Genomic DNA, 24,748 nt, shown 5'->3' with positions numbered 1-24,748 from the left:
TTGTAATGATTTTTAAATATTTGCTTCCTCGTTGTTTATAACTTGTAGCTTAAAACCAAGTAATTTTTAGAACGTGTATTTGTTAAGTCTTCTTCCTACTTACATACATGTACATTATATGCTCTAAAAGTTTTCGACCTTCTTTTCAAAACACTCTATATATTTCGCTTTCTCTTAGATGTTCTGAAAGACAAGTATCTTGGCAAAAGCGTAATCCTTCGTATACATGTAGAAATAGAAGGAATATCTCGTCGACTCCCAATACCATTGATCTGATGAAAACTGATCGATAAAGCTATTATCGATCGTTAAACGTACAAACGTATACGACAAATTCATAAAAATCTATATTTAGAATAATCGATCGACAACGATGAATGTTCGATTAGATGTACTTTAAATTAAAATACTGAATTAAAATACTGAAACGTTGTTGAACAAACAAATGTTTATTTGCGGCAAAAAGAAAGAAAAGGAAGAAATCGATTGTTATCTTATGACCTTTCAAAGTAATAATCCGGCTGGTGTGGCTGCTATAATGGTCCCGTTGTCTTAATCTTAATGATCGATGAGTTCTAACCGTTTGATTTACGAGGTTTGTCGCGAACGCGATATACATCCGATATATACGATAATATAATCTTCTTTTTCTCTATTTTTCTTATAAGAAATGTTGCGATAGATGCGAGGACTCGAATGGAAAAAAGGTAATGCACGAAATTCATCAAATTTCATAGAATAATAGACGTCGATTGTAGGCCGAGCGATTGTTGATTTTTCACACAGATTTCATTAAAATTGATATTCTTTCTGCTATCGCGTATGAATACCAAGTGGCATTTGTTTTCATTGTCTCATTTCTTTTCGAGAATGGATACATTTCGTACTCGTACGTGGTATTAATGATACTTGTATCGCGTTTCCGTAGATTTCACCGTTAGTATCGTTAGAATGATTCCGCACGGTAGTTTCTACAGCGACGTACGATCTGTCGATATCGATCGAATGCGAATCCGAAAGTGTATTCCGTTTCAGTTCGTACGATATTGGAGAGACGATCGATTGGTCGTTGTATTTTGCGAAGATTTAAACGTGTACGAAAAATGTAAGCCGTTGCTCAGATTCTACCTCAACGATATCGAGCTATTGTACGTTAAGATAACGTCGCGACCAGAATAGCGTGCATTCTGGGAAATTTCAGCGTAATTGTATTTAATGTAAATTGTAATTTAATAAGATGTAATATAGAATAAAGTTACTGATATACTGCTCTTCGATCGAGCGTAAATCGAAATACCGAAATACCGAATACCCATAAATATGTTTTAATTGTCGCGGTTTATTTTGGAAGAGGGACATTTGAAAGAGAAAATGGTATTCCACGTTCGACCATTCTCCTCTCTTGTTACGGATTATTCGATTTTGCCCGATGAAAGTTTTTCCCATCTTCTGTCGTTTCAGAGCAGTAGCTTGTCCTAGCTACGCGGCACCTACTCTATATTGCAAGGAAGAAGTGCGTTTTTCTTTAATTTTTCAGATCGCTGAATGGAATCAAGTGGAAGTAAGTAGACCAGTGTTTACGAACGATACGATACATGGTATCATACCATTTATCGTATTTATGGGTTGATTTGATCCTGAATTGATCCGCGACTTTGGTATACTACGTTTCGGCATATTTATTTTAAATATCAACGAGAACCATCCAGATAAAATAAAGCAAATGAATATTAGTAGCAGTATTACCACTGCTATTTATATTTGTTTACATGTGATACATGCTCGTGCGAAATGATCACGGTCTTGGAATCGTTATTAACACGAGTTTCCCAACAGTATTCACAACGTAAACAATAGAACATCGGGTTCGAAAGTTCAGAATTAATTTTCTTTATTGAAATACTAACACACACACACATATATATATATATAATTATTTTAAAAAAGCGTTACATATATATAATTAATAGAATTAAGATTTACGAGTTACAGCGAGTTTTATATCGGAGTAATTAGGACAAAAGGACAAAAGGAAGTAGTTGACCTACCTATTTCACTATGTGGTCACCTTGCCTGTGTATCACTTGCCTCTTTATAAACGGAGCTCGATATCCAACTAACGATAGGTGGAGAAACGTGTGCAGTATTGTGTTGTGTTCGGATGCAACCAGGTCATTTTGAACATCTCTCGTGGAACCACGCACAGATACAGTTTGTTTCGGAAGAGACTCGCTATAACTCGGAAACAAGGTCGAACAGGGCACACGTTTATACGAACTTGTTTTATCGTTTCCGTGTGCGGAATTTACCACCGAAGCGGTCGGATCAACCAAAATGTTCGTATATCTGCTGTATCTACTACGAGCGGCACTCTCTGTTATTTGATACAGAACACAGCGGTGTGATGGATCTTTTGCGCAATAATATTGTATTTACCTGCTACGTAAATGTAACAACGAGATGCGATATACGTAATATATGTCAATGTAACGTACTTTGAATGTTTTACACATTTTACCTTCAAAATTTTTACAAATATATCATTACAATTCCTTACGGATGTATTATTGATTTATTAAACCTAATAGACGTTGTACGTCGTTCATATATTGTTAATACGAATTAACTAAAGCGTCCATATGCTTGCATGTATCCTAACGATTTTGTCCATTTTTGTCCAAAACTCCCAACGTGTATCTTTATTTCGACCGTTTAGTGTGTAGAATTTTTTATAGATCGTAATTTCGTTAGAAAATTAAAAATCACCGAAAAGTCACCGAAAAGTCACCGAAGACCAAAGTGACAGACCGATTTTGTACTCGGCCGAAGCCGCTCGTAGATCGTTGCGTCTTAAACGCAAGTTGACGGGTTAAAGTACGCTTTCGGGCTTTGTCCGATCGTTCCTCGTCCTCGGTCTTCGCAGGCTGTTCTTGCACGCGGCAAAACAACCTCGAACGCGGCTAATGGGCCGAGCTGACGTCGCGGCTCGCTTAGCGATCAAGTTCGATTTCTCTTGGCAACGTAGCTACCGCGTGTGCAGCACGCGCGGTGAAAACTATATGGGGTGCCGTCGAAAATTCCCATCGAATATTATCGTCGTTCAGTTCGATACGCGAACGAAGAACCACGTCCCGCGAGTTGCTAGCTACTAGCCAACGGTGCGGCGTGACGATGATGGATCTCGATACGATTTGAACTATATTCATCGAACCTCGTCGCCGGTGGAGGCGAAACCTTTTTTTCGTTCGCTCGTGACACATGCGCGTGAATATTCGTCGCGGAATTATCTCATAATACCGGATTTTTCATTTTCACGTCGATTAAGATTTCCAGTTGAAAGAAATTTCTTTTCCACGTCTGCCCTGGAGAGGCAAAATTGGGATATGTTCGCTCATAATGAGCTGGAAACAAAGCGCAACGTATTAAACAGCCGATCGATGTACGAATTTTAACCAGATCTTACAAATTTCGATTCAATTATTAATGATCTGAGATTAGTATAAATCGTTTTGTTTTTATTTTGATTGCCGATCGTTCATTTTCTTTCAATAGATCCATTAATTAGGGGATCTTAATTGGAGTTGTTTCAGATTCTAACAACGATATTTATATAAATACGTGTTACGCAAATTTTATGCCAATAAATTTATATCGTGTTGCGTTAGTCTCTAATTTTCCGAGGAAAAGACGTTTTTGTAACAATAATTTCTCCTACTTTAGAAACGTTTTAGATGTATTCGAAAAAGTCATTTCGCGTCGCGCCTGCAACTATATAACCCGCATTACGCGATCTATTTCAACCGCAGTGAAAGTGCCACACTTTGTAGCATGGTTGTTTCCAAAGATCGTGACTTCAACTAAAATTTACTTGGTTGATCATTGCTAGCATAATTGTATTATCAAGTTACGAGTCAACTGTTCGTTCGCATATGTTACACATGATTCGAAAGTGGAAAAGTAGCTAAAGTACTAAGAGGGCGGAGATGTATCATCGATAGAACTCTTTGTCCATATTATTTTATAAATTCTTCGCAAGTCAAACTATGTGTTAGGAGGATATTTAAATAATTAAAAATAAGGCGTCAAATTAAATAAGGCAGCCGTTGAACGAGAAAATGTCTCGTTGTTGGCGTAATATCGGCGTTAGGATCGATGTAACCGTATCATTGCACGTTTAACTTTATTACTATAATCTGTACGATAACTGTACCGTTGGTACTGTTACTACTATTCCAGTATATCTAGCGCGTCTATTGCCATCATTATCGAGCCTGCTATTGGAATAATCCACAAAATCAAGGATCACTCGACGTCGACACTTTGTTAACATTCCATCTTCGTTTGCGCGTTTTGCAATCACGAATCCTCGAACGATCATACAACGAACGATCATCCGCTGGTTACGATAAATAAATCCGGCTGATTGAAAACGCGATGTATCGACACGCGCTTACGTAGAGTCGAGATCGGTTCTTTTGCCAGTGTTGCACCAGGAAGAGAAGGTACACTGTGCTTGGAGCACATTGTAGAAAGCACCGATTGCGTTGGTGGCTCTCTCTCTCTCTCTCTCTTTAGCTCGCTCTTTGCCTCTCCCTACTTCAATGTACAGATACGCCAGCACGAAAGCGTTCATCCGTTGCGTTGCAAGCGTGGAGTTGATCGAATAGCTTGATCGCAAATCAAACGAAACAACAGCTCGGAAGAGATAGCGATTTCAAACCTTTAATATATAATAGCGGTGCATTTAAATTTGTATGTAGACCGTTGGAAAGGGATAATTTAGGAAAGAAGATACTGCGCTTCGTAATTACAAAAGCAATCTGGGATTTTCAATTGTTCAAAGAGGTACCAGCCACGAGGACAGTATGAATTTATTGTGCATCATGCCGAATTAACATTTCGTATGACAAAATATCTTGCAACGCTGGTTCTGCAGTTATCAAATAAGCATAACCTGGCTTTTTAGCGTTTTCTTTTTTCTCGTCTTCTTTGATCGATCCGATATTAATCCGATGGATGGCTTTCTCGAGGGACAGAGGTAAAACTGTTCCCAGGTACGATTTCAAACGTTGCACAACCGTTATTTCGAGACAAGTGTCGTTCAAAATAATTGGTGACAAATGATACGTGAAGATATATAATACGATATATAATCGTCATTTCCCATAAATTAATAAAGTTGAATCTGTAAAGGTCAATAAAAGTCGCTATACAGTTTGGTTTATTACCGATAATTTAACCGTGGACAAAGCGTAATTCTCCGAGGGAAAATAAATCGCAAGTCTAGAGTAAAATTGTATTTTCCAGGAAGATGATTCGTAAACCTCGATAAGAATGTCAAATATCTACAGGGAATGACTGTTCTGACATTGAAAAAATGAAGAGAGTGGAGTGCGACGCGCGCGGTATCTGAAATTCTCTAGTTTCTAGAGCAGAGTTCTACGTGCAACAGCACAGAATTCAGTCTACGTTAGTAAATAAAACAGAATGCTTCGCACGTGCACTCGACAAGTTTTCAACCCATCGTTGTTCGCTCGACGACAAATACACCTATTTACAAATATTTTATTTCAGACCTTCGGCCGTATATCAACATATAAAATTATCCTCGATCGGTTTCGAAATTTCGTGAAAGTATTTCAACACTTAGCACGGAAGATTTTTATGAATATGATTGTACGCGTTATACGAAACGTTTAGAAATTTCGTTAGCGCTGTAACGAGACGAGCCTATAGTAATTATAGCGATAAAATTAAAAAGTTATTGCTAAAATGTATAGAGAAGTTACAGGACATTTATTACAAACATACGCCGAGCGGACCATTAGTATAGAACATAAATAACGGTCTTGAACGTACAACTGGTGGCAAAGATGATCTCGCTAAATATCCTGGCTTATTGATACAACGAATAATTGACTGTTGAAAAAGTTTGGCGAATAGTTTGCAAAATGCATGCTTCTAATAAATATCTTGTAACTTCTATATATATATATATATATATATATATATATACATAGAATAATATATATGTGCGTGTGTGTATATTTTCAGATGCGTTTCGAAACAAATATAATCGCGAGAGACTGTCGTATCTCGTTATAACGTTAACGAGATTTCGAAATGTTTTGCAGAATATCTGTATACGTACGTAAAAAGTTTCTAGGGACGCTCGAATACTTTTCCGAGCCATTGTAATCTTCACCTGTGACGAGCTAACCGCTTTATGCAATATTTACCATACGTATTCAGCGCTGAAGAAAAGAAAAGGAAAGAGAAGAGAAAAGAAAAGAAAAGAGAAGAGAAGAGAAAAGAAAAGAAAAGAAAAGAAAAGAAAAAACTACGTATTTAAGGACATAATATACATAAATAACAACAATTGTGCTGGCGCACGTGTGCTGTGTGCAATCGCGTTCACGAGAGTGCAGCGCGTGTGCGTGCGTGTGCGCGCGTGTAAGTCTATGGAAATATGAAACGGAGCTCGAGTCGAGCGCGCCGTGCCGCTGCGTTCTCTGCTTCTCTCGTGCTCGTCGTGCTCCTCGTGCTCGTCGTGCTCCTCATGCTCCTCGTGCTCCTCGTGCTAGTGGGACCTTGTTTCATGACCCACATAAAGCAAGGCCGTTAACACTACTCGCGGCTCGTGCGCGTATGGGTGCGGGCCCCAACCAGCTACTCGCCGCTCTATGGGACCCCACGGACCCCCTCCAACGTTTGTCATGGGGCCTGACGTGCCCCTCCGATATACGCTACCTGCATATATGTGCCTGCATGTATCTGTATGTAACGTCGTGTTACCATACATCACGCGTACGTATGAGTGTAAGATGAACCGGAGAAGATTGACTTGTTGGTATGGGTGAAACAAGTGGACCTGTATGCCGAAATCTGTATGCGTGTGTACGCGTGTGCAACGAGACAGCTCGAAAGTCTATGTGAAGGTTGGTCGTTAAAATCGTAGCTGGTAGATAACTATAGGATGGTGGATTTCCTATAGATCGTGCGCTGATTTATTTACACTTATGTATGACTGGAATCTACGTTAGTCGAGAGTAGCGGTTGGCAGAAGAAAGATGGAAATGTTTTGTTATGAATTATCTGAACGCTGCAACCGCGGATACGGATCTATGTATAGAGTATAAGATGTTTGCTAATCGAAATCAGCGTTTTGAATTACTTGAAGATCTGAAATATACTTGAAGAAATGAAATATTAAATAGCAAGTCAACGAAATGGCTGTAAGTGACCGCGGAAAGGTTCGAGTAACCCACATCGAACGTTCGATTTGATTCCTTAATCCAATAACTATTATTATAGTAGCGATTAATGTAGGCGGTCGATCTCCGGATATGTCTGTTGCATGCAAGAAACGTTCGTGATGCTAAAGCTTTGTCGAAGAAATATTTGTTTCGAAGCGAGGGGAAAAACAACGTCGCTGTTACGCTGTTGTTTAAGGAAAATTAAAGCAACGAAGAATAGGTAAATCGAAAGTTAAGCGGGGAAAAGGGACAGATCCTGGGTCCTGTTCGTGCATTTATGTAGGATTTGTAGCGTGCACGCTGAATGCACATCCGTATAGGAGTGTGCGCGCGGCTCGATAAGTTAGTAGGTCGCATGGACGAGAGATGTAGGTGCGCGTGAGCAGCGCAAACCAACGCGCTATCGTATCCATGGAGAACTGTGACTGGAAACGAGACTCGACGAGATATGTACCTTGATCTTGACTGGATGCAAGGACCGTTTCGCTGTCGTCGTACAACATTCGATATCGCATTGCCCCTATTTGCTTTCGCATTGTTCGCATTGCTGACGCATATTAAACCGACTTTATACGCACTAGTAGACTGTAAATGGGAAAAGTTTTACGTGTTTGCAAATTTTCCGCGAAATACAGCGAAATAATTTCGTCGAAATAATTACGGGAGGAAATATCGCAACAACTATCATTTATTTGTCTCTATGTATACAGAAACAAACGTAGATTTGTACATTTTGATTAAAGAAGCTGTTAATGTAATGCGGCTTGTTGTAGCCCGCAGTTACATGCAGTAACGTGAAATACAGTTATACGATATAAATCGATACAGCGTAAGTGAAAATGTGTACGTTTAAGATCGAGTTTGGTCTATAAATTTTACTAACTTTTCTACCAAACATTTTTTATCGTATTAGTAGCGGTCGTATGTTCTGCGATATACGTTGTCTTTATTCGTTCCTCTTACCAACTATAAATCCACTTTGTAAAATTATGGTAGGTTTCTTACAACGAAACATTTTAAGGCACGTTGGATACAACGAAATAGGGGGCTAATTCTCTCGGTAAATATAAATGTATTTCGCATCGAATCGCAAACGATTTTTGAATATCGGGTAGAGGTGGTTATAAGCACATTTGCTGCCATCTGACGGGAACGTTCCGCATCGGACGTTGTTGCAAGGGAATGCTGAAAGATGTCCTGCGATCATATATGCGGTAAATTTGCATGAATCGCTGTGCAATGAAATCGATGATCATCGTCTTACGTCTGGTTTTTGCATTCGTGCAGATGCTGTCGCCAAGGTCAACATTTAAATAATCTCTGTGTTTTTACTAACGGCGAGTAACCCCGCGACACATGGTTAAAAGGATTTATTATTACGTTTTATTATTATTCTTGCAACGAATTGGTATAGAAATACAGGATAGGTGGCATAAAGCATATGTGGGTTGTCTTTATCGAATCAACTTATCGTAATTTGGTAAAATAGCGGCAGCCTATATTCTCTACTACTAGCTTTCGATAGAAATTTTATACAAAGATATTGTCGCGAAATAGTATCTCGTAGAAATGATATTTTCATAGAGGAAGATGGTAAGAAATTTCGTAAAACGATGAAAAAATATTTGCAAGTTTTCGATAGAAATAATAAATACAATGGTTATCGTTTCGTAAGGAATGATAATAGACAATTTCTGTGTAACGTTTTAAAGATTTGACCCTGTGGAGGAATTTGCGATACCCATGGAGACGCCTGCGTCTCTGTCCTATTGATCGACCTGAATCCGCGGGAGACGTGTATACCGTGAAGCGCCGTGATTCGCGTTTTCTGCCGGTTTTGCACGCGATCTGTAATTATCGAGCGACTCGTAGCGGTCACGACACTTGGCCGAATCCGAGTCCCTGCAAGGGTTAAGCAGGTTCGCGCAGTTATCCGGCTGATGAAACGAAGAAAAGTACAACGGCTTTAGACTTTGAAGAATTGTTGTCTATTTTATTGGTGTTCGAATCTTTCTTGTACAGCAATGGTGACAATATATTTGGGATTCTTTCGCGTCGTTAGTATCATGGTACACGAGCGGTTTAACTTCCATCTAGGATACATGCGTAATTATCAAAGCGTTCGGTCCAAATTATTCTTAACAGTTTATCGACAACAGAGTAAAGTTCTTTTGCTGAAAGTACGATGAAACGTACGTACTGTATCGGGTATACGTATGCCAGGTTCCTATTTAAGAACCGTGTGTTATAAATTTAAATGTGACAGTTCGAATTATTATATATGTACGACTAGCGCCAAATACGATTTGAATATCATTTTCGGCAAGCACGAAGCTCGTGGATTTAAATTAATTTAGCGTTACACAGCAGTTTATCGGGACAAAGTTCGTCAACTTTATTATTTTGATCGTTCGAATCGGAAAGTTACGAAGGTTTTAGTTAACAAATTTCTTCTACTTTTAAAATGCGTGTAAAGTACAATTTTTTTTAGTTACGAAACATTCCTTTCTAGCGTTCTTAGCGTTTCTTAAGTGTATTTATAGAAAAACGGATTCTTTTTTTTCTTTCAAAGTATTTGTTTTGTGCGAATCTTTGTTATCTTGTGGCCATCGATTCTATCGAGATATTTGCCGAAAGCTTGGCCCTTTTAATACGTTTAGAAAAATATTGCTTCTATATTACGCGCCGAACCCGTTTTACGTTTTTCTGTGCTGTAAGTACACGCTCGTAAATCGATATAATCGTAAATAATTGTACCATGCCCCGCAAGAGTAGCCCGCTTAACGTTCAATTTGTCCATACTATAGCGGTGCAACTAACGATCGTTCGCGTCAAGCTGAACTTGATAATCACGGATCGGTAGTGTAGCCATCGTGGATCGACGATTGATTCCGATCAAACTTACTTCTTATTACACCGATTTCTTGAAAAAATCGTTCAATCGTCAACAATTCGATAGAGCAACGTACGTATATCCTCGCAAGTTCTAACGTTACATATTCTCACGATACTCGAAGCCGCATTTCGTTTCTGTTAAATCAATAACACGGATCAATAACAACGGTTTATTAAGGACCTTTATCGATCGAACGAAACCAACAGCTCGATTATCATCTCTTGAGTAAGTAAAGTTTTCTATCGTTTAAAGATTGTCTAACGAATGCGGCAACGTTACGAGTTTGTGATACGCGATGTACAGATTGGCCTGTGGTTAATCGATAGGTGGACGATCGCGCAAGGGCAAACCTATATTTAAGAATTTTCGGGCTTTCGTCTTTCGTTCGTGCGTTTCTTATTTTTTATTTGGACCAGCTGTTAAACGATAACGCCTTGTTGGGCTAGCAATTGTTTCCTTTGATGAAGGCTCGGCGACTCTCCTTCCATCTCTGCCGGCTTAACACCGTCCAACGACTTTGACGTCTTTAAATTATTCAAAACTTTCAAACAGTTGTTCGTAGTCATTTCTAAGGACTTGGAGCTTTTCAGCGACGCGTTCGCCAGTTTCTTTATAGTTTCTGAAATAGGACACTTGATGAAATCGGCTCTCTCCCTTTCCTTCTCTTTGATCCTCTGATTATTCTCCACGGTCAGCATAGAATCTTTCGATTCGACTTGCTCTTCCATTTCCACTTCTTCTTGCGTGTCTTTCGTGTCTCTCGTGTCTTTCGCGTCTTTCGCGTCTTTCGCGTCTTTCGCGTCTTTCGTTTCTTTGGAATCTTCGTTTTTCGTTTTTGCGCTTTCCTCCACGTTCGATCCTCTCAGGACATCCGGTGACCCGGTCTGGTCTTGACCCGATTCCACGCGACCGTTATTGGTCTCTTCGTCCTCTTTGCGGTCGTCTTGGCCCAATAAAGACTTTGGCGGTGCCTCGACGTAGCCGCTTTCGTCGCTGTCCACTTCCTCGTCCAAGGAGTCCAAAGTCAAGAAAGGGGAGTCGTCGTTTTGCAGCAGGTCGTGTCTCATTCTGCCAGGGTACTTTTCCATCACTCGTCTCTCTCTATCCTGAGGGTCGTCCAACCTGCATAATATCTCGCCTCTTGGTCTATAATCCACCACGTCGTCAAAGTCCTCGACGTACTCGAAATCGAACACATGCGACGCAGGATCCTCTATCTCTTCCTCCTCCTCCTCCATCGATTCGTCCTCTTCGTTCCGATGTGGAAACCTTTCGCGGCTGGTGTGCACCGTGTTTCGACGGTGAAAACGCGGACTTCCGGCACAGGTCATGAAGTTTGGCGAACCTTCGGAATTTCTTCGGGGACCTGCACCTCTTACGACCGCCTCATCCGAGAACATCACTCTTCTGTCTATTCGCTGTTCCGTTGTCTCACCTGTAATGTATGCGTGTTACGTTACGATAGCAAAGGAGATAGTAAACGTGGCTGCAATAATTCATATCTCGAACAATCTCAAGTAATCTAGTTCCGATTATTTAGCCGAGTTGCTCCGCTTCCAGTTGCTCGAGTTCAAGTAACTTGACTTTCTATTTGTACTCGCTATATTTCCGTTACATTAATTTTAACGTATTTAAATCGTGAAAAAAGAAATTGTCGATCTAGGGACTAGGCAAGTGGATCGTCGGAAGAGGGTACGTACCTTGGTACGTCGAAAATTGTTCGAAAAATTAGTCACAGCGGATAAACAGGGATATAAGAGTCATTTGCTCAGTCATTATGCTAATACGTGATATTAGCGATTGTTAGATAAGATAAACTAAACGTATATGTTTTCAAATTCATCGTATTATCTTTTAGCTAGGTTCATCGTCCGATTCGTATATATATATATAATATTATAATATAAATATATATATATATATATATATATATATATATATATATATTTGAGAGAAAAGGCAAAATTGAAAAAAATTAAGAGATTTAATTTTATTTTTATATACCTGTAGCATGGTGATCTTCCGGACCTGGAGCTCTTTCTTCGCTGGTCGCGGTGCTGGCTGTTTCACACCCGCTCGAAATACTTCCGTTCTCGTCGGAAGATTCGCGATTCAGAGCATCGAGTAATCGAGCGAGCCTCCAGCTATCTTGATCTTGCCAGCTGTGCGCCACGTTCTCTAGTGTCCTCAGCTCTTCGAGGATCCTCTGCTGCTCTATCTCCTCAGCGACGATATCTTCCTCGATCGCAGATAATTTCGGCGCGCTTTTCGATCTCTCAAGGGGAGGTCGGTAATTCTGGCCCCCGATACTGAGAAGTAGCTTTCGTCGTGGTAAGGAAGGGTTCTCATACAGAGCGTTTGCTAGCGATAATCTGAAAAAAAGAGAAAAGAAAAAAACGATGTTCACAGTTTTAGAGATTTAGTCTCCTCACTTGGCGTTATCGCTCTTTTCTGTAACAGCGTGGAAAGATCTAAATTACTATAAAAATAATATCTAAATATCTAAATTACTCGCAAATACAAAATTACATTCTACTCAAAAAAGAAAAAAAGAAAAAGAAAAGAAAAAAAGAAAGAAAGAAAAAAGACATTAACTTTAGTTTCCATATTGATCGAATATATGGTATTAAACAGGCAAAAAGGTTTTTCGATCGTCTTTAGATCATCGTCGTAGATCGTGGGTCAATACGTGGTTCTTGATAGGTATTACACGTTTCTCTTGTAACACGTAGAAATAGTTGTTATAAAATTTGTGCATCGTTATCTTACACGAATGCAAAATCACGGTCGATCGATCGATTTTTTGATAATTTCAAATAATTGTTACGTTCAGTCTGGAACGAGCTGGTGTCTCAATGCTTATATACGGAACCGTTTTCACCAAAAGTTAAAACACAGCTTAGTTTACGTGTTTTCTTCGAGACTTTTATACGCTCACTTATATATACGGTCAGTGACAGTAGAGTCCAAGTGCACGTATCTATCGATTTTCGAGTATTTGGCTTGCCGAAAGAGAAATTACGCTATGATACGAAATTATTTATACTTAGAAATCGAAACGATTGTCATTAGCGCTTTTTCAATAAAATTATTCGAGAAATTACGAAACTTTTAATTTCTTCGACGGCAATCGGGGATAACAGCGCATTATTGTTAATAAATGTCAACAATAAAATGTATACGTAGCTTTTTATGCTTTCATACGCACGCACGCACGCACGCACGCACGCACGCACGCACGCACGCACGCACGCACGCACGCACGCACGCACGCACGCACGCACACACACACATTCAACAGATTTATGTCACTTTTGTAATATCGTATTTTATATTTTTCCAGATTGTTTTTCTTAATAAAAGCGAAACTGAAGTGAAAGAAGGTGCGTTACTATTTGAACGATATGGGTCTTAACGTGCGAAAAAGCTTTGCAGGCCTATCGTTTTTACTATAATATTCTATATATTAAAGGAGCGTGCTGTAATTATCCGCGTGTCTTGCGACCAACTGTATCGAAGCAAATATTGTTCATTTATTTCAATTTATCGTAGCATAGCCCGATATCCGGCTCAAAGTCATTGTCATTCGGAACAAGCATCTGTTGTAATTTGCGACAATCGATCGGGATTTTGATCGTGCCGAAACATAAATCCCTGATATTATTTAAGGAAAGCGACTATCGTCGTGATCGTTTCTTTTTAGAAACATTCGGTTAGACACGCGTTGTCGAACGATCGAATTTGACCTGAATCGTGACTCGATTGCTGCGATCGTGTTCTACGAACGCGACCCAAATTGTCTCTTCGGCGAGAGGTTACGGTCTTACGGTAGCTCTTGTCGACTGGCAAATGCTTGGCAATGCTGGCACACACACATACACGCACAAGCGCGCGCGCGCGCACGAGGTGCATCTGATTTCCCCGCCGTCGAATTCCTGCGGGAATCCACTGACCTCGATTTTCTTACAGTAAAGGAAGACGGGTTTCGTCGAACATTTAAACGACGTATCTACCATTCCCTGATACGGATTACGTCTAATATATTTATTTATTTAATTTTCTTTATTATCCATTACAGGGAGATCATTATGATCAGTAAGGAAAAAAAAAGAAAAGAGAAAATTGTATAAGACGTTGTACGTAGCTGCTAATCGGAATTAAAAGGATACGATTAATGAATAAACAAATAGGTATATAGAGGTACAAGAGCAACGTATGCGTACAACTTATTTCCCTTATTGAATTAGGTACATCTTTTTTCCGCGAGACAGAGTACTGTACAAAGTTGCCGATGAGCAATGAGTCGACGTTGAGGCAACGTTAATAGCAGAGAAAATAGGAAAGTAAAAAAAAAGAAAAAAAGAAAACTTACTCCATAAGCTGGTTTGCGACGAGGAAAGGAATAGGAGTAGGAACGAAGAAGTGTAGATAACGAATAACGAGGACCGATCGGTGTGTGACCTCTGAATTTAAATTTGCTTGTTTCGACTACGATTTCGACATCGATCGATGCCGATTACAAGCTGCCGAATCTGTTCGCGTGCTTTCGCGTAATTCTTTTCAACGATCACGCTGTTCTCTTTCGTACTTACGCGTAACACACGATCGATTTGCTTACCTAGCATTTTGTCTGGAGACCTTGTCCCGTCGGAATTCTAGGAGCGCTTGCTGTAACCTGGCGTTCAAGGTCGAGGCCAGCCTCCTGGCGGTGGACTCCTTGCCACAGAGGGCAGCGTGACACCTGAGCTCTGGCCTCAACCTACGTCCCTCGTGCCGGTAGACCCAGACGAAGAGGCGCGGATGAGAAGCAGGTGCCGTGCAATAGGTCACCCTATGCGCCCAGTACTCTGTCAAACCGTGATCCTTGGTCGTGGCGGTCAAACCGCCGTTCGTGACCGTCAACCTCATCGACACGTCCGGCCTGCTGCTGGTAACGTAATTGCGCCATAACGTTGACACTGGTTTCTCTACGCAGCCCTCCCCTGCGATTTCAATCAGAGTTTCTTGTCAAATTATGGTGGGAATTGTTGCAACTGTTGCGTTTTATGTGCGCGAATAGGGATCGAGATTTTCTTATTCGACAGTGGCGGCATGATGTACGTAACGCTTTACCGACCGCTACCGTTTACGGTATACGGAATACGGAATACGTGCGACCGGCAGCTCAGGCTTTCGTCAAATAGAACAAGAATATTATCTCGTAAAATTACGATATTTAGCGATTAGACAGACTGCTTATATCTAAACTTTGTTTCAAGTATTTCTCAGCGAGGTCGGTTAAAGAACGACGATTATTTGATGGTCACCTTTATGACGATCTATAACAAGAAAAATATCGAATTTCACGTCTCAACGAGGTGTCGATACACAGGGCTTTTAGAAATTTTTAGGAAATTTCTCTGTCCTTACAGACGTTTATCAAACGTAGTTTTTATACGTTTTACTTTTAGGCTCGCAACGAACGAGGTTATATCAACTTTTAAATTTTCTCTCTTAAATCTTCTCGACAAATGCTTCTGTCTTCGTAGATACACGCTGTATCGTTGTACGTTTCAAAAATCTAAAGTCGTGCAACACATGCTGGAAAGAAGTAACGTGTTATTCCTCGATCGACACCTCGCTCCACCATCTTCTCGTTCCTCTGAAATAACGATACCATTGGTTTCGTTAAAGCATTATCGTGTACATTATGTATACCATTGGCATTGCAACTAGTTTCGAACCAAGATGTCTGTATACGTTGCAGAAGGTTGTTACGTTGTTACGATCAAACAACGTAACAATCGCCTTACTGTTACCGCGTGCCATTATTATTCAATGTTTGTATCGCGGTATTATTAAGAGTGGCATCAGCGAGTAACAGTAATCGAGACAAAAGCTCCGCGTACACGAGTTTCACCGCTCGTTTCCGCGTACAATTACACGTAGTACAATTGCACGGTACATAATATCTATTACTTGCATTACAGAGCTCGAAACAAAGTGGTTCTGTTCAGGGTTAAAGCCAAGAAGCGGTCTATATTCGCACGAATCCGAACGTAATACTTATTCTTTGCTTGTTCTGCACGGGGTCGCGATACGTCTCTCTGTTATCGGTTGTGGAAAACGACAGGAACGCGATATTTATACGCCGATAGCGATTTCTCAAAGGAGATTCCGAATGTAAAGCTATTTACGTCGGAGCAATCGTAGGAAATTGAAAAGAAGAGGAGGACGGTTATAGGATGAAAAGAACCGCGAAATAAGGAAATAAGCAACGAATAGAGAGAAAGCGGTCGATGTGAACGGGCGGTATTTCGATTTTCCAAATTCTCGGAGCCTCGAAAACGCTGAAAACTTGAAAACGCCGCGATGTCCGTCCGTGAGCAAAGCGACTCGAAACTTTGGGACGATCGACGATACCTTTGAAGAAGAAGAAGGCTCGAAGAAGCGTAAGAAATGACGGCGAGCGGTCGTTACCACCGAATGCCTTGGCGCGTGTACGCCTCGACTAGACAGACATTCCAGCTTGTAGACGCGTACGGAATACACAGCGAGGGAACTAAATCGGAGGAACAGGCATATCCTGACCTTCGATACAGTTCGATTGGCCGTTCCTCGTTCGTTGCTCGGATCGCGTTACCAATTTAGAGATACAGGAAACGCCAGCAGTAGTACAGTTACTTACAGCGAAGAAAGCGATGGAAGGGAGCGCGTGAGTCGCGAAGAAACAAACAGGACAACGACAGGGTGCGACAACGGAGGAGCAATAGCGGGTAAACGTCGCCACGGAGTAACGTCTGCTCTCTTCTAACAGAGCAGAGATGGCTAATTGCGAGGCATCGGGTCATCGCACGAGTAACTAAACCTGACCCGCATTCTCCATAATATTTTCCTACGCCGTTTCCTTTTGCTGGTTCGCCGTATACGAAATTCAATTCGCGCCGCACTTGCTTCGTACGAGTTTTACTTGTTCCGATGGAATTTCCGATAACGCTCGATCAAATTAATTATCGCCAATCAAATCCTATCACGTATATTCCAATTGAACGAAATTTAATTAAAACGTGATTTCCTGTTGTACGTGTTGGAGAGTAGGACTGTAGCGCGTTAAAGTAAGAACAACAGTTCGTATGTATACTTATAATTGTTTAACGCTGTTTCTTTATTTATTCTGTCGTCGGTCCTACTGCCTACGCTTAAATTTTGAAACTCCTAGATTGCTTGCTATCTAAGACAGTTTAAAATCGATTACGACTCGATTTTCTATCCCTTTCTCTTGTTAGTGACTAATAATGGACAGAGCTCGAGGGAATTGATATCACGATCGAACGAATAAAATCTATTTTTAAGATATTTTATCGATCACGCTTATGATAAAGAAAAGTATCCGAGACAATGGCACGATAAAGATAAATATGCGTACCACGTGTCAAACCCGTTATTCGCTAATTCGTTATTTCCTTGGATTCTAATCAATGGATATAGAAACGTATTATCGAGAAACAGGTGCGACGTATTTGAAACTAGGGAACAACAACGGCGAAAGAATAGAAAATGGAGAAGCTAGGCGCAACCTCGATGCAACGATAATGCATAGAATGTACCGAAAATGACTATAAAAGTCTAAAGCAACGGAATTGGTTAATCGGTATAAAAGCTATATATATATAGAAACTTGTATACCTTAGGTCAGTGAACTCGCCTGGGATCGGCTAGGCTGAACGTCCGATTAAAAAACGGTACGTAGGTCCGTTTAAAAAAAGGTAGCATTTGCCTTAAGAATTTTGGTATTTTTGGAAATTTGGAATTTTTGGTATGTCCGCTTACGAAAGATTTAGAAATAATGCTGCATTTCAGCAACACTTTCATGCAACGATTAAAACGCGATAGCCTACATCGCGTGTAACTACGTTCATCCGTACTTGCTAATTCAATTAATTGCATCTACCTACGTATATTGATTAAATTGCCAATTAAATTGCTCGTCACGTAGATTATTTCGTGTTGTTATAATTAGATTCTACGATCCTGCACGACTGAATTTCATATATCGATTTGATAAACGAATTCGTAAGTAAGATGCAAGTAAGATGTACGTAATTTAAAGTTAAGCGATCTTGCTGGTCGCTATAATAGAAATGATCACGCGGCTCTATCTTCGTTCGACGATAATAAAGCGATTATGTTTTAACATACGTTGAATCAATCGATGGAACGATATCGTCAGTCGATAGAACGCTATCGCAGAGTATTATAAATGGCAACAGGCGTGTGAATTTTATCCATTATAAATAAAATATGTATGATTCTGAGTTGCAGAAAAATGGCAAACAAAGTAAAATAATTAAAGTGATACTACTATTTCAACAAGGAAATGATTTTAATCGTCTTGACATGAATTTTGATCGATAAATATCATTAGCGCCTGTATAAAAGCCGACTTTCACCTTACGTAAAGCACTCCCGCTTTCTCGTTGATTTAATAAATTCGCCGAAAATTTCATTTTCACTTTCCGCGAGGGAGAAAAAAAGAAAGAACTGAAAAGGGAAGACAATCGGAGAATAGCGTTTCTAACGAGAACAAAATACATTAATGTTCTACCGGATAAGTTAGAATTGCAATCAAATATATTTTGATCGAGCAAGTATGCGACTTTTGAGTAAATTCATTCACTGATCGCAAGAGCCAATGTCGCATCAACGTAGCGTTTCATTTATGGCATTCTTTTCGGTAAATTTACATCGATGAATCGTATTTCTGAACGCCTACGCGGTGATCGACGCGAAGAGAAATTCCAAGTATCTCTTTCGTACTTTTTCGTTCGATTTTCTATTTTCGCCGGTTTCTCGGTGTTAGATCCACGCGAGTCTTTCGTCTAGATGCATATCGAGATAAACATTTAACGCTGTTCTTTCCGATTAGATCTTCGCTGCTCGGATCTTGGCCATGTTACGCGTCTTGTGGTGAAAGTAGCGTGAAGCGACTTTCAGTGGGCCAAGAAGTGGAAAACTCGAATTAACAGCAACGTAAACGAGTAATAATAGTAGGAATAACCGCCACCGTATTTTCTTTCATCTATACGCTGCAATTTTATAAATTTTGAAGAAACGAAAGTGCCCGCGCTTTATCCGTTCGTAGCGCTCGCACCATTCGTTCCGCTGTATGATTTTTAATAGGTTCATTTATTTCGTAACGTATAAGGTGATCCTCATAAATATTCATGCAGTAAAATAGAAGTACGTGTTATACGGAACGAAGCGTAGCGACTAGAGATATTCTCGAGACATAAAATATAAAGAAACGGACGATTGTTCGATAGATAAGGTTGATCTCGTTTTAGAGAGCCTAGTCTTGGATCGGATCGGATCGGAAAAACTTTCGTGTTACAAGTGGTTGGCGATTGAGGGGTTCGGTGGAAAAATCGTTCAGCTGCCAGATAATTAATTAAATGAAGTTTCATACCACGATTAATAATTTGAAATACGATTTGAAATAATTAGAATCGACCTGTTTAAGATTGATTCGCCTTAGTATAACTTATAACTTAGTATAACAATAACTAGTTATTGAAATTTTTCATTAGAAAATTACTCGGTTAGAATTCCAAACGAGTCGATCCTTGAATAAGGATGGAATTTATGCAAATTCGGAAACCTGTTGCTTTTGAAACGAAAGATCAGTAACGTTGAGTTTAATCTCTCTTATGCTTCTTTGTATGCGCACCTTGTACGTGGCCTTGTACGAGAAGCAAATGAAATCAAAGATAGATAAGTTAATCGGTGAGATGGTGAGAAGATAATCGAGCCTTTTAATAATCGATATCTCGTTCGAAACTTTGTAACGTAAATTATTCGTCTATTCGGTCATCAAGTTCATTCATTCGTCACGTTTCACGCGCTTCATACGTCAGGTTTTTTCGCACTTTTATGCAAATACGAAGTACAAACTATCCTGTCGTTGATATAAAACCACTCTGTGCCGATGAAAAATACTTTTCTTCTTCCTAAAAGAAGACTAAAAAGAGTTTGGTTTTTCCTAGTAGCGGAGAATAATCAATTACGTGTTCTGCTATTATACGAGAAGATTACCCCAACTACGAAACTAACTTTACGAAAGTCTACAAGAAAATCTTTATCTGTTGCACGATATTTTTATGTATTTTTATGCAACATTGTAACCGTATCGATGCTTTTGTCACCAACGAAACGATCGTCTTCTTCGTTTCGCGACTCTTTGAATGTTGTACAAAGTTGGAAACAAAGTGGTTCGAATGTAAGTAACAGACGAGTTAATTATTTAGAAAACAATGCGATAAATATTTCATGATTCGTAATTACGCGCAATATTTAGTTTCTCGTTGCTTTCGTTACATCAAGCGGTTAACCGTATAACGTTAAATTTTTGATTTACGTCAATACATATTCTCGCACTATGAAATTCAAATATTTCTCAGGCGCAACAGGCAACAGAATCCAATTAACTTGGACGTTTCATCCGACATTCCGCGCATATTTCGTCCGTTTCGAAAACTGCGCACTTCAAACAAGTACGAATCTTAGGTTTCGTAATTAAATTCAACGCGGTTTCTACCGCATCGTTTACAGTTTTACGGTTTACGGTTTACGGTTTACGGTTTACGATATTCCTTCGATTTAATTGTTTAATGGTTCGACTTACCAAATTCGAAAGAAGGAAGAAAACTGTAAAATTAAGAGAAGAATTTTCGAATCCTAAAACCGGTGATTTTTGCAAATTTCGAGTAACGAAATTACTTTGTTATTCTTTTTATAAAATATCCCCGTTTCTTTGCCATTTATGACAAGCGCCGGCAAACAAATATCTCGATAGTTTCTTTGCGCGTTGTTTACAACGATACCAGCCACGTGCGGCGTTTAAACTCGTACAAGTTTTACCCGAGAAAACAACATTTCGTATGCATCGATGCAACAGAAATGGCGAGCGATTACGAAACACGTTGCCATTCGGGCAAATCGAATTCTGGTCGAATACAATCGATAAAAGTGAACCGTGCGAGCAATTCTATTCTCGGTTCTCAGAAACGGATTAGCGGGCTTTCTTACGCCTCTATCATTGGCCACTTCATCTTCCTCACACCGCCGATAACATTCGTCATTGTCATTTTTATGCTCCGGTGGAAATTTTCGTTTCGAAATGCTCGAGCATCGCGATGTACATACTATGCATGTATCGTCTAACTGTTACGTCAATAGCCATCCCAGGATAGCCTGGTGCCCATCCGAATACATTCTTTAATTTATTGTTACTTATTAATTTAAAACTGCCCACTTGTACGAATATCGTGCGTCTTTTATTTCGTCTAAATATTTCGTCTCTATTTTCGAACGAATAAAAGCGTTTACGGTGCTGCGTAATCGCCAGTGATCATAGAATAGATCGAGTCTTTCCGTTGGGAGGATTCGCGCGACCAATTCTTATCGCTCCGGCGACAATTTGTTTTGTTCAGAGTTTGCGTTCATTACGAACTCGATAACCGATTAAAATCAACGATCGTTCGTACGATAGATAAGATACACGATCGATGGATCGAAATGGTCAGCCGGATATCGAACAACTGGGCACGATCGGCGCGAGGGTTGGTCTTATTTAATTTTAATTAGAATAATAGAAAATGATAAGTATGTAAGAAAACACGAAGCCACGAATATCGCTATAAACTTTTGTCAAAGTACAATCGCAAGACGACAGATTGCTCCATCGTTCTCCGTTTGTTGTCACGTACAAGCTTTGTATTCGCTCCATTCTTCGCATTCCGTACGAAATTTTGCAACGAGCTTCATTAAAATTTCCAGCGATACCTGCCGTTAGCCGTTTGCTCTACGACACCCGTTTCAGTTTCACCCGTTCGTGCAAACACGATGTCGTCGCAAGAATGAAAAGTATATATGTAACAAGGTACGCTGCAGGCGTAAATTCGTGGCACGAGTGAAATCGGATAGATTTTACGGCATAAAAGAGGTCGAAAATCAAGAATATGGAAATTGTGTTGGAGTGTGAACTTTTAATAAAATGCAGTTGGAAAACTTGTCAGATATACGTGTGTTCGTTTGACTAATTCTCGGCTGGGTACAGCGAAGTAAAATTCTTTCGTCCAAAGTCTTTGAGAAAATGATCCTCCTCATCTTCTTCTTCTTCTTCTTTCTTTTATCATACTCTTCGTAACTCTTCGTAACTCTTCGTAACTCTTCGTAACTCTTCGTAACAACTCTTCGTACTCTTTCTAATCGTTCTTTTACTAAGTACATGTTTGCAATAAATATGTTGCAGTTTCTACGTATATACGATTCGTTTAAAACGTTACTAACGTAATCGTTACAGTGGCAAAAAAGTTTTACGATGTTTTATATAACGCACGCGATGTACTCTGTGGGAGAGGATGGAACGCTGTAGGATCTTATAGATCTTAGATAGATAGATGGATGGAACGTCCGTTTAAAAAATTGTCATTAACCTATAGTTTTTCAAACTCGATAGCGCGATTGTAACCTACATCAGATATCGTATCGTTTGTTCTTTTTTTTTTTTTTTTTTTTTTTTTTTTCTGTTTCTTCTCCGATCAATTATTATAAGATTATAAGAGCGAACATTAAGGAAAACATTATCTTCGGAGAAAGGATACGGTAATTTTTCGCGATAGTATTGGTAAAATTTCAAACAGATCTGAAGATGTACATGCAAGTAGCAGGGTATTTATTTAAAGTTTGCAAAGATCGGCAAAGTATTAGTTGAACGGTCACGATTATTTACTATGTTATACAGGGCGAAAAGAGTAAAAAACGTTCGTACAGACGGAGTTGACCTGGTTTTCTTCCTTGATAAAAACTGTATCTGTATACCTCCGCAAGAGATGTTCAAAATGACCTCTTCACGTCCGAACTGTCTTACTCTGTCCGTTTCTCGGGCTACCGTCTTGACTTTTCGCGAGTCTCGGTCGATTCTCTCGCAAAGCATCTCGATGCTGTCATTTCGTTTCAACGCAAAGCTTGCCTTGAGAACTTGAGAACAAGGTCGGGATTTTTATCGTTTTCGTTAGTTTCGTTTCGCAGAATCCACCGCTGAAGCGGCTCCCCGATACATATATACTATGATAGAATAGAGCTACGGGGCACCCGACATAGAGCGAGAGCACTGATCGTAATTAATTAGAGATTTAAGATCGCTATTTACGCTGTATACTACTAACTTCTCATCGAGCGTATGTTTGCGACAAACGGGTTGCAACCTATTTTCGAGATTGCTTCAAGTTCTGCTGTTATAATCGTGATAGTCGTGTCTCTCGTTACAGTGCTAACGAAATTTCACGCAATTTCGTACGATGCGTATGACAGGCGTATGATAAACGATAAAAAAAATGGATAAAAAAAAAAAATTGTGTTGGAATACCAACTTCGTCGACTACTATACACCGCAGGTATAGCGATTTTCTGCCGAACGTGTATCGTACGATTCTCGACACGTCGAGAGAAAGCAGCAGCAGCGTCGTTGACAATGATCGTCACGATCGAACGAACCAACGACGCGAGGTATCGTGCTGTTGGTATCGAATCGCAAGCGGAAAAACGGACGATCTGGAACGACGCGGAACAGGAAGCGTCGCTACGGGATAGCCAGTCGGTTGCAGAACGAGTGGTATAGCAAAAGTATATACGACCGCTAGGCCGTAACACTCTGTTCGGTATTATCCAATTAAAGGTAATGCTAGCAACCCGTTAATTTTTCTTCCGTTAGACGTCGGCCATTTTGCCGACCGGCCTCGAGTTCATCGTGTTTTCGAGAAAATGAGAGCTACGGCCCGCTACCGGCCGAGCCGACGCGCGACAGGACGCGACAGGACGCGATGCCATGCAACTGCTCCCGCGTTTCCCTTCCTAATGACATCGTACAACAACAATGACAACAACAATGAAAACAACAACAATGATAATAATAACAATAGGTTATTATTATCTCTCGGTGTAGATATCATAAAGATATCGGTGTTCGATTGGTTCCCGTTTCCTTGATTTACGTTTTTCCTTTTTCTTCTCTTTCTTTTTTTACCATTTTTTTTTTCTTTTTTACGATTATTCGAATTATTCGTCGCTTCGAGTTCCGAGAAATCGTATTCTCTTCCGACTAATCGACAGAAGAACGGTAAGAAGAACGAAACACTGGAACTTTTAAACGTCTCGAAATTCCTGTAAACTTTGTGCCATTTCTGTGACTGCAAAAAACTCTCAAAGTCCAAATAGATAATAGGCAATCTGTATCGATAAGTTGCAAGAATCTTGCATCGACGCGAGTTTTCCTTTATGTTTTATATTTGTTTAATAACAAATATACGATTAGCTTACGAGAAGCTTACAAAGTTGCGTACTTTGGCATCGTGAATCTAAAAGTCAGGTTTCCAACCATCTGTACAATAGTGGGAACGATAATAGGAAATGAATACGCGAAGAAACCGTAAATCGTCGTATCTCGAGTGTTTGCGACTTTTCGTTCATGACGCACTTTTCGTTGCATATTTTCCAGTACCTGTTCGCGGTATCTTTAATGGAAAGTTAATGTTTTACGATCTACCGTAATCACGAGCGT

The 24,748-nt window shown here is 39.9% G+C and overlaps 1 protein-coding gene across 7 annotated transcripts in view; it reads right to left on the bottom strand.

Annotated features, from left to right (window-relative positions):
* Positions 1-9,221: 9,221 nt before the first annotated feature.
* The window catches only part of LOC122572065, a 64,689-nt gene continuing 49,162 nt past the window's right edge, over positions 9,222-24,748 (bottom strand). For all 7 annotated transcript variants that reach the window (XM_043736606.1, XM_043736605.1, XM_043736603.1 and 4 more), the window contains 3 exons: positions 14,771-15,134; positions 12,157-12,524; positions 9,222-11,587 (listed from right to left, as the gene is read on the bottom strand). In XM_043736606.1, coding sequence (XP_043592541.1) covers positions 10,572-11,587; positions 12,157-12,524; positions 14,771-15,134 — 1,748 coding nt within the window. In that variant the 3' untranslated portion in view covers positions 9,222-10,571. The remainder of the gene's footprint in view (positions 11,588-12,156; positions 12,525-14,770; positions 15,135-24,748) is intronic.

This window comes from Bombus pyrosoma, linkage group LG10 (genome assembly GCF_014825855.1).
Source record: "Bombus pyrosoma isolate SC7728 linkage group LG10, ASM1482585v1, whole genome shotgun sequence".
Lineage (NCBI taxonomy): Eukaryota > Metazoa > Arthropoda > Insecta > Hymenoptera > Apidae > Bombus > Bombus pyrosoma.
This window is presented reverse-complemented; position numbering and strand designations above follow the sequence as displayed.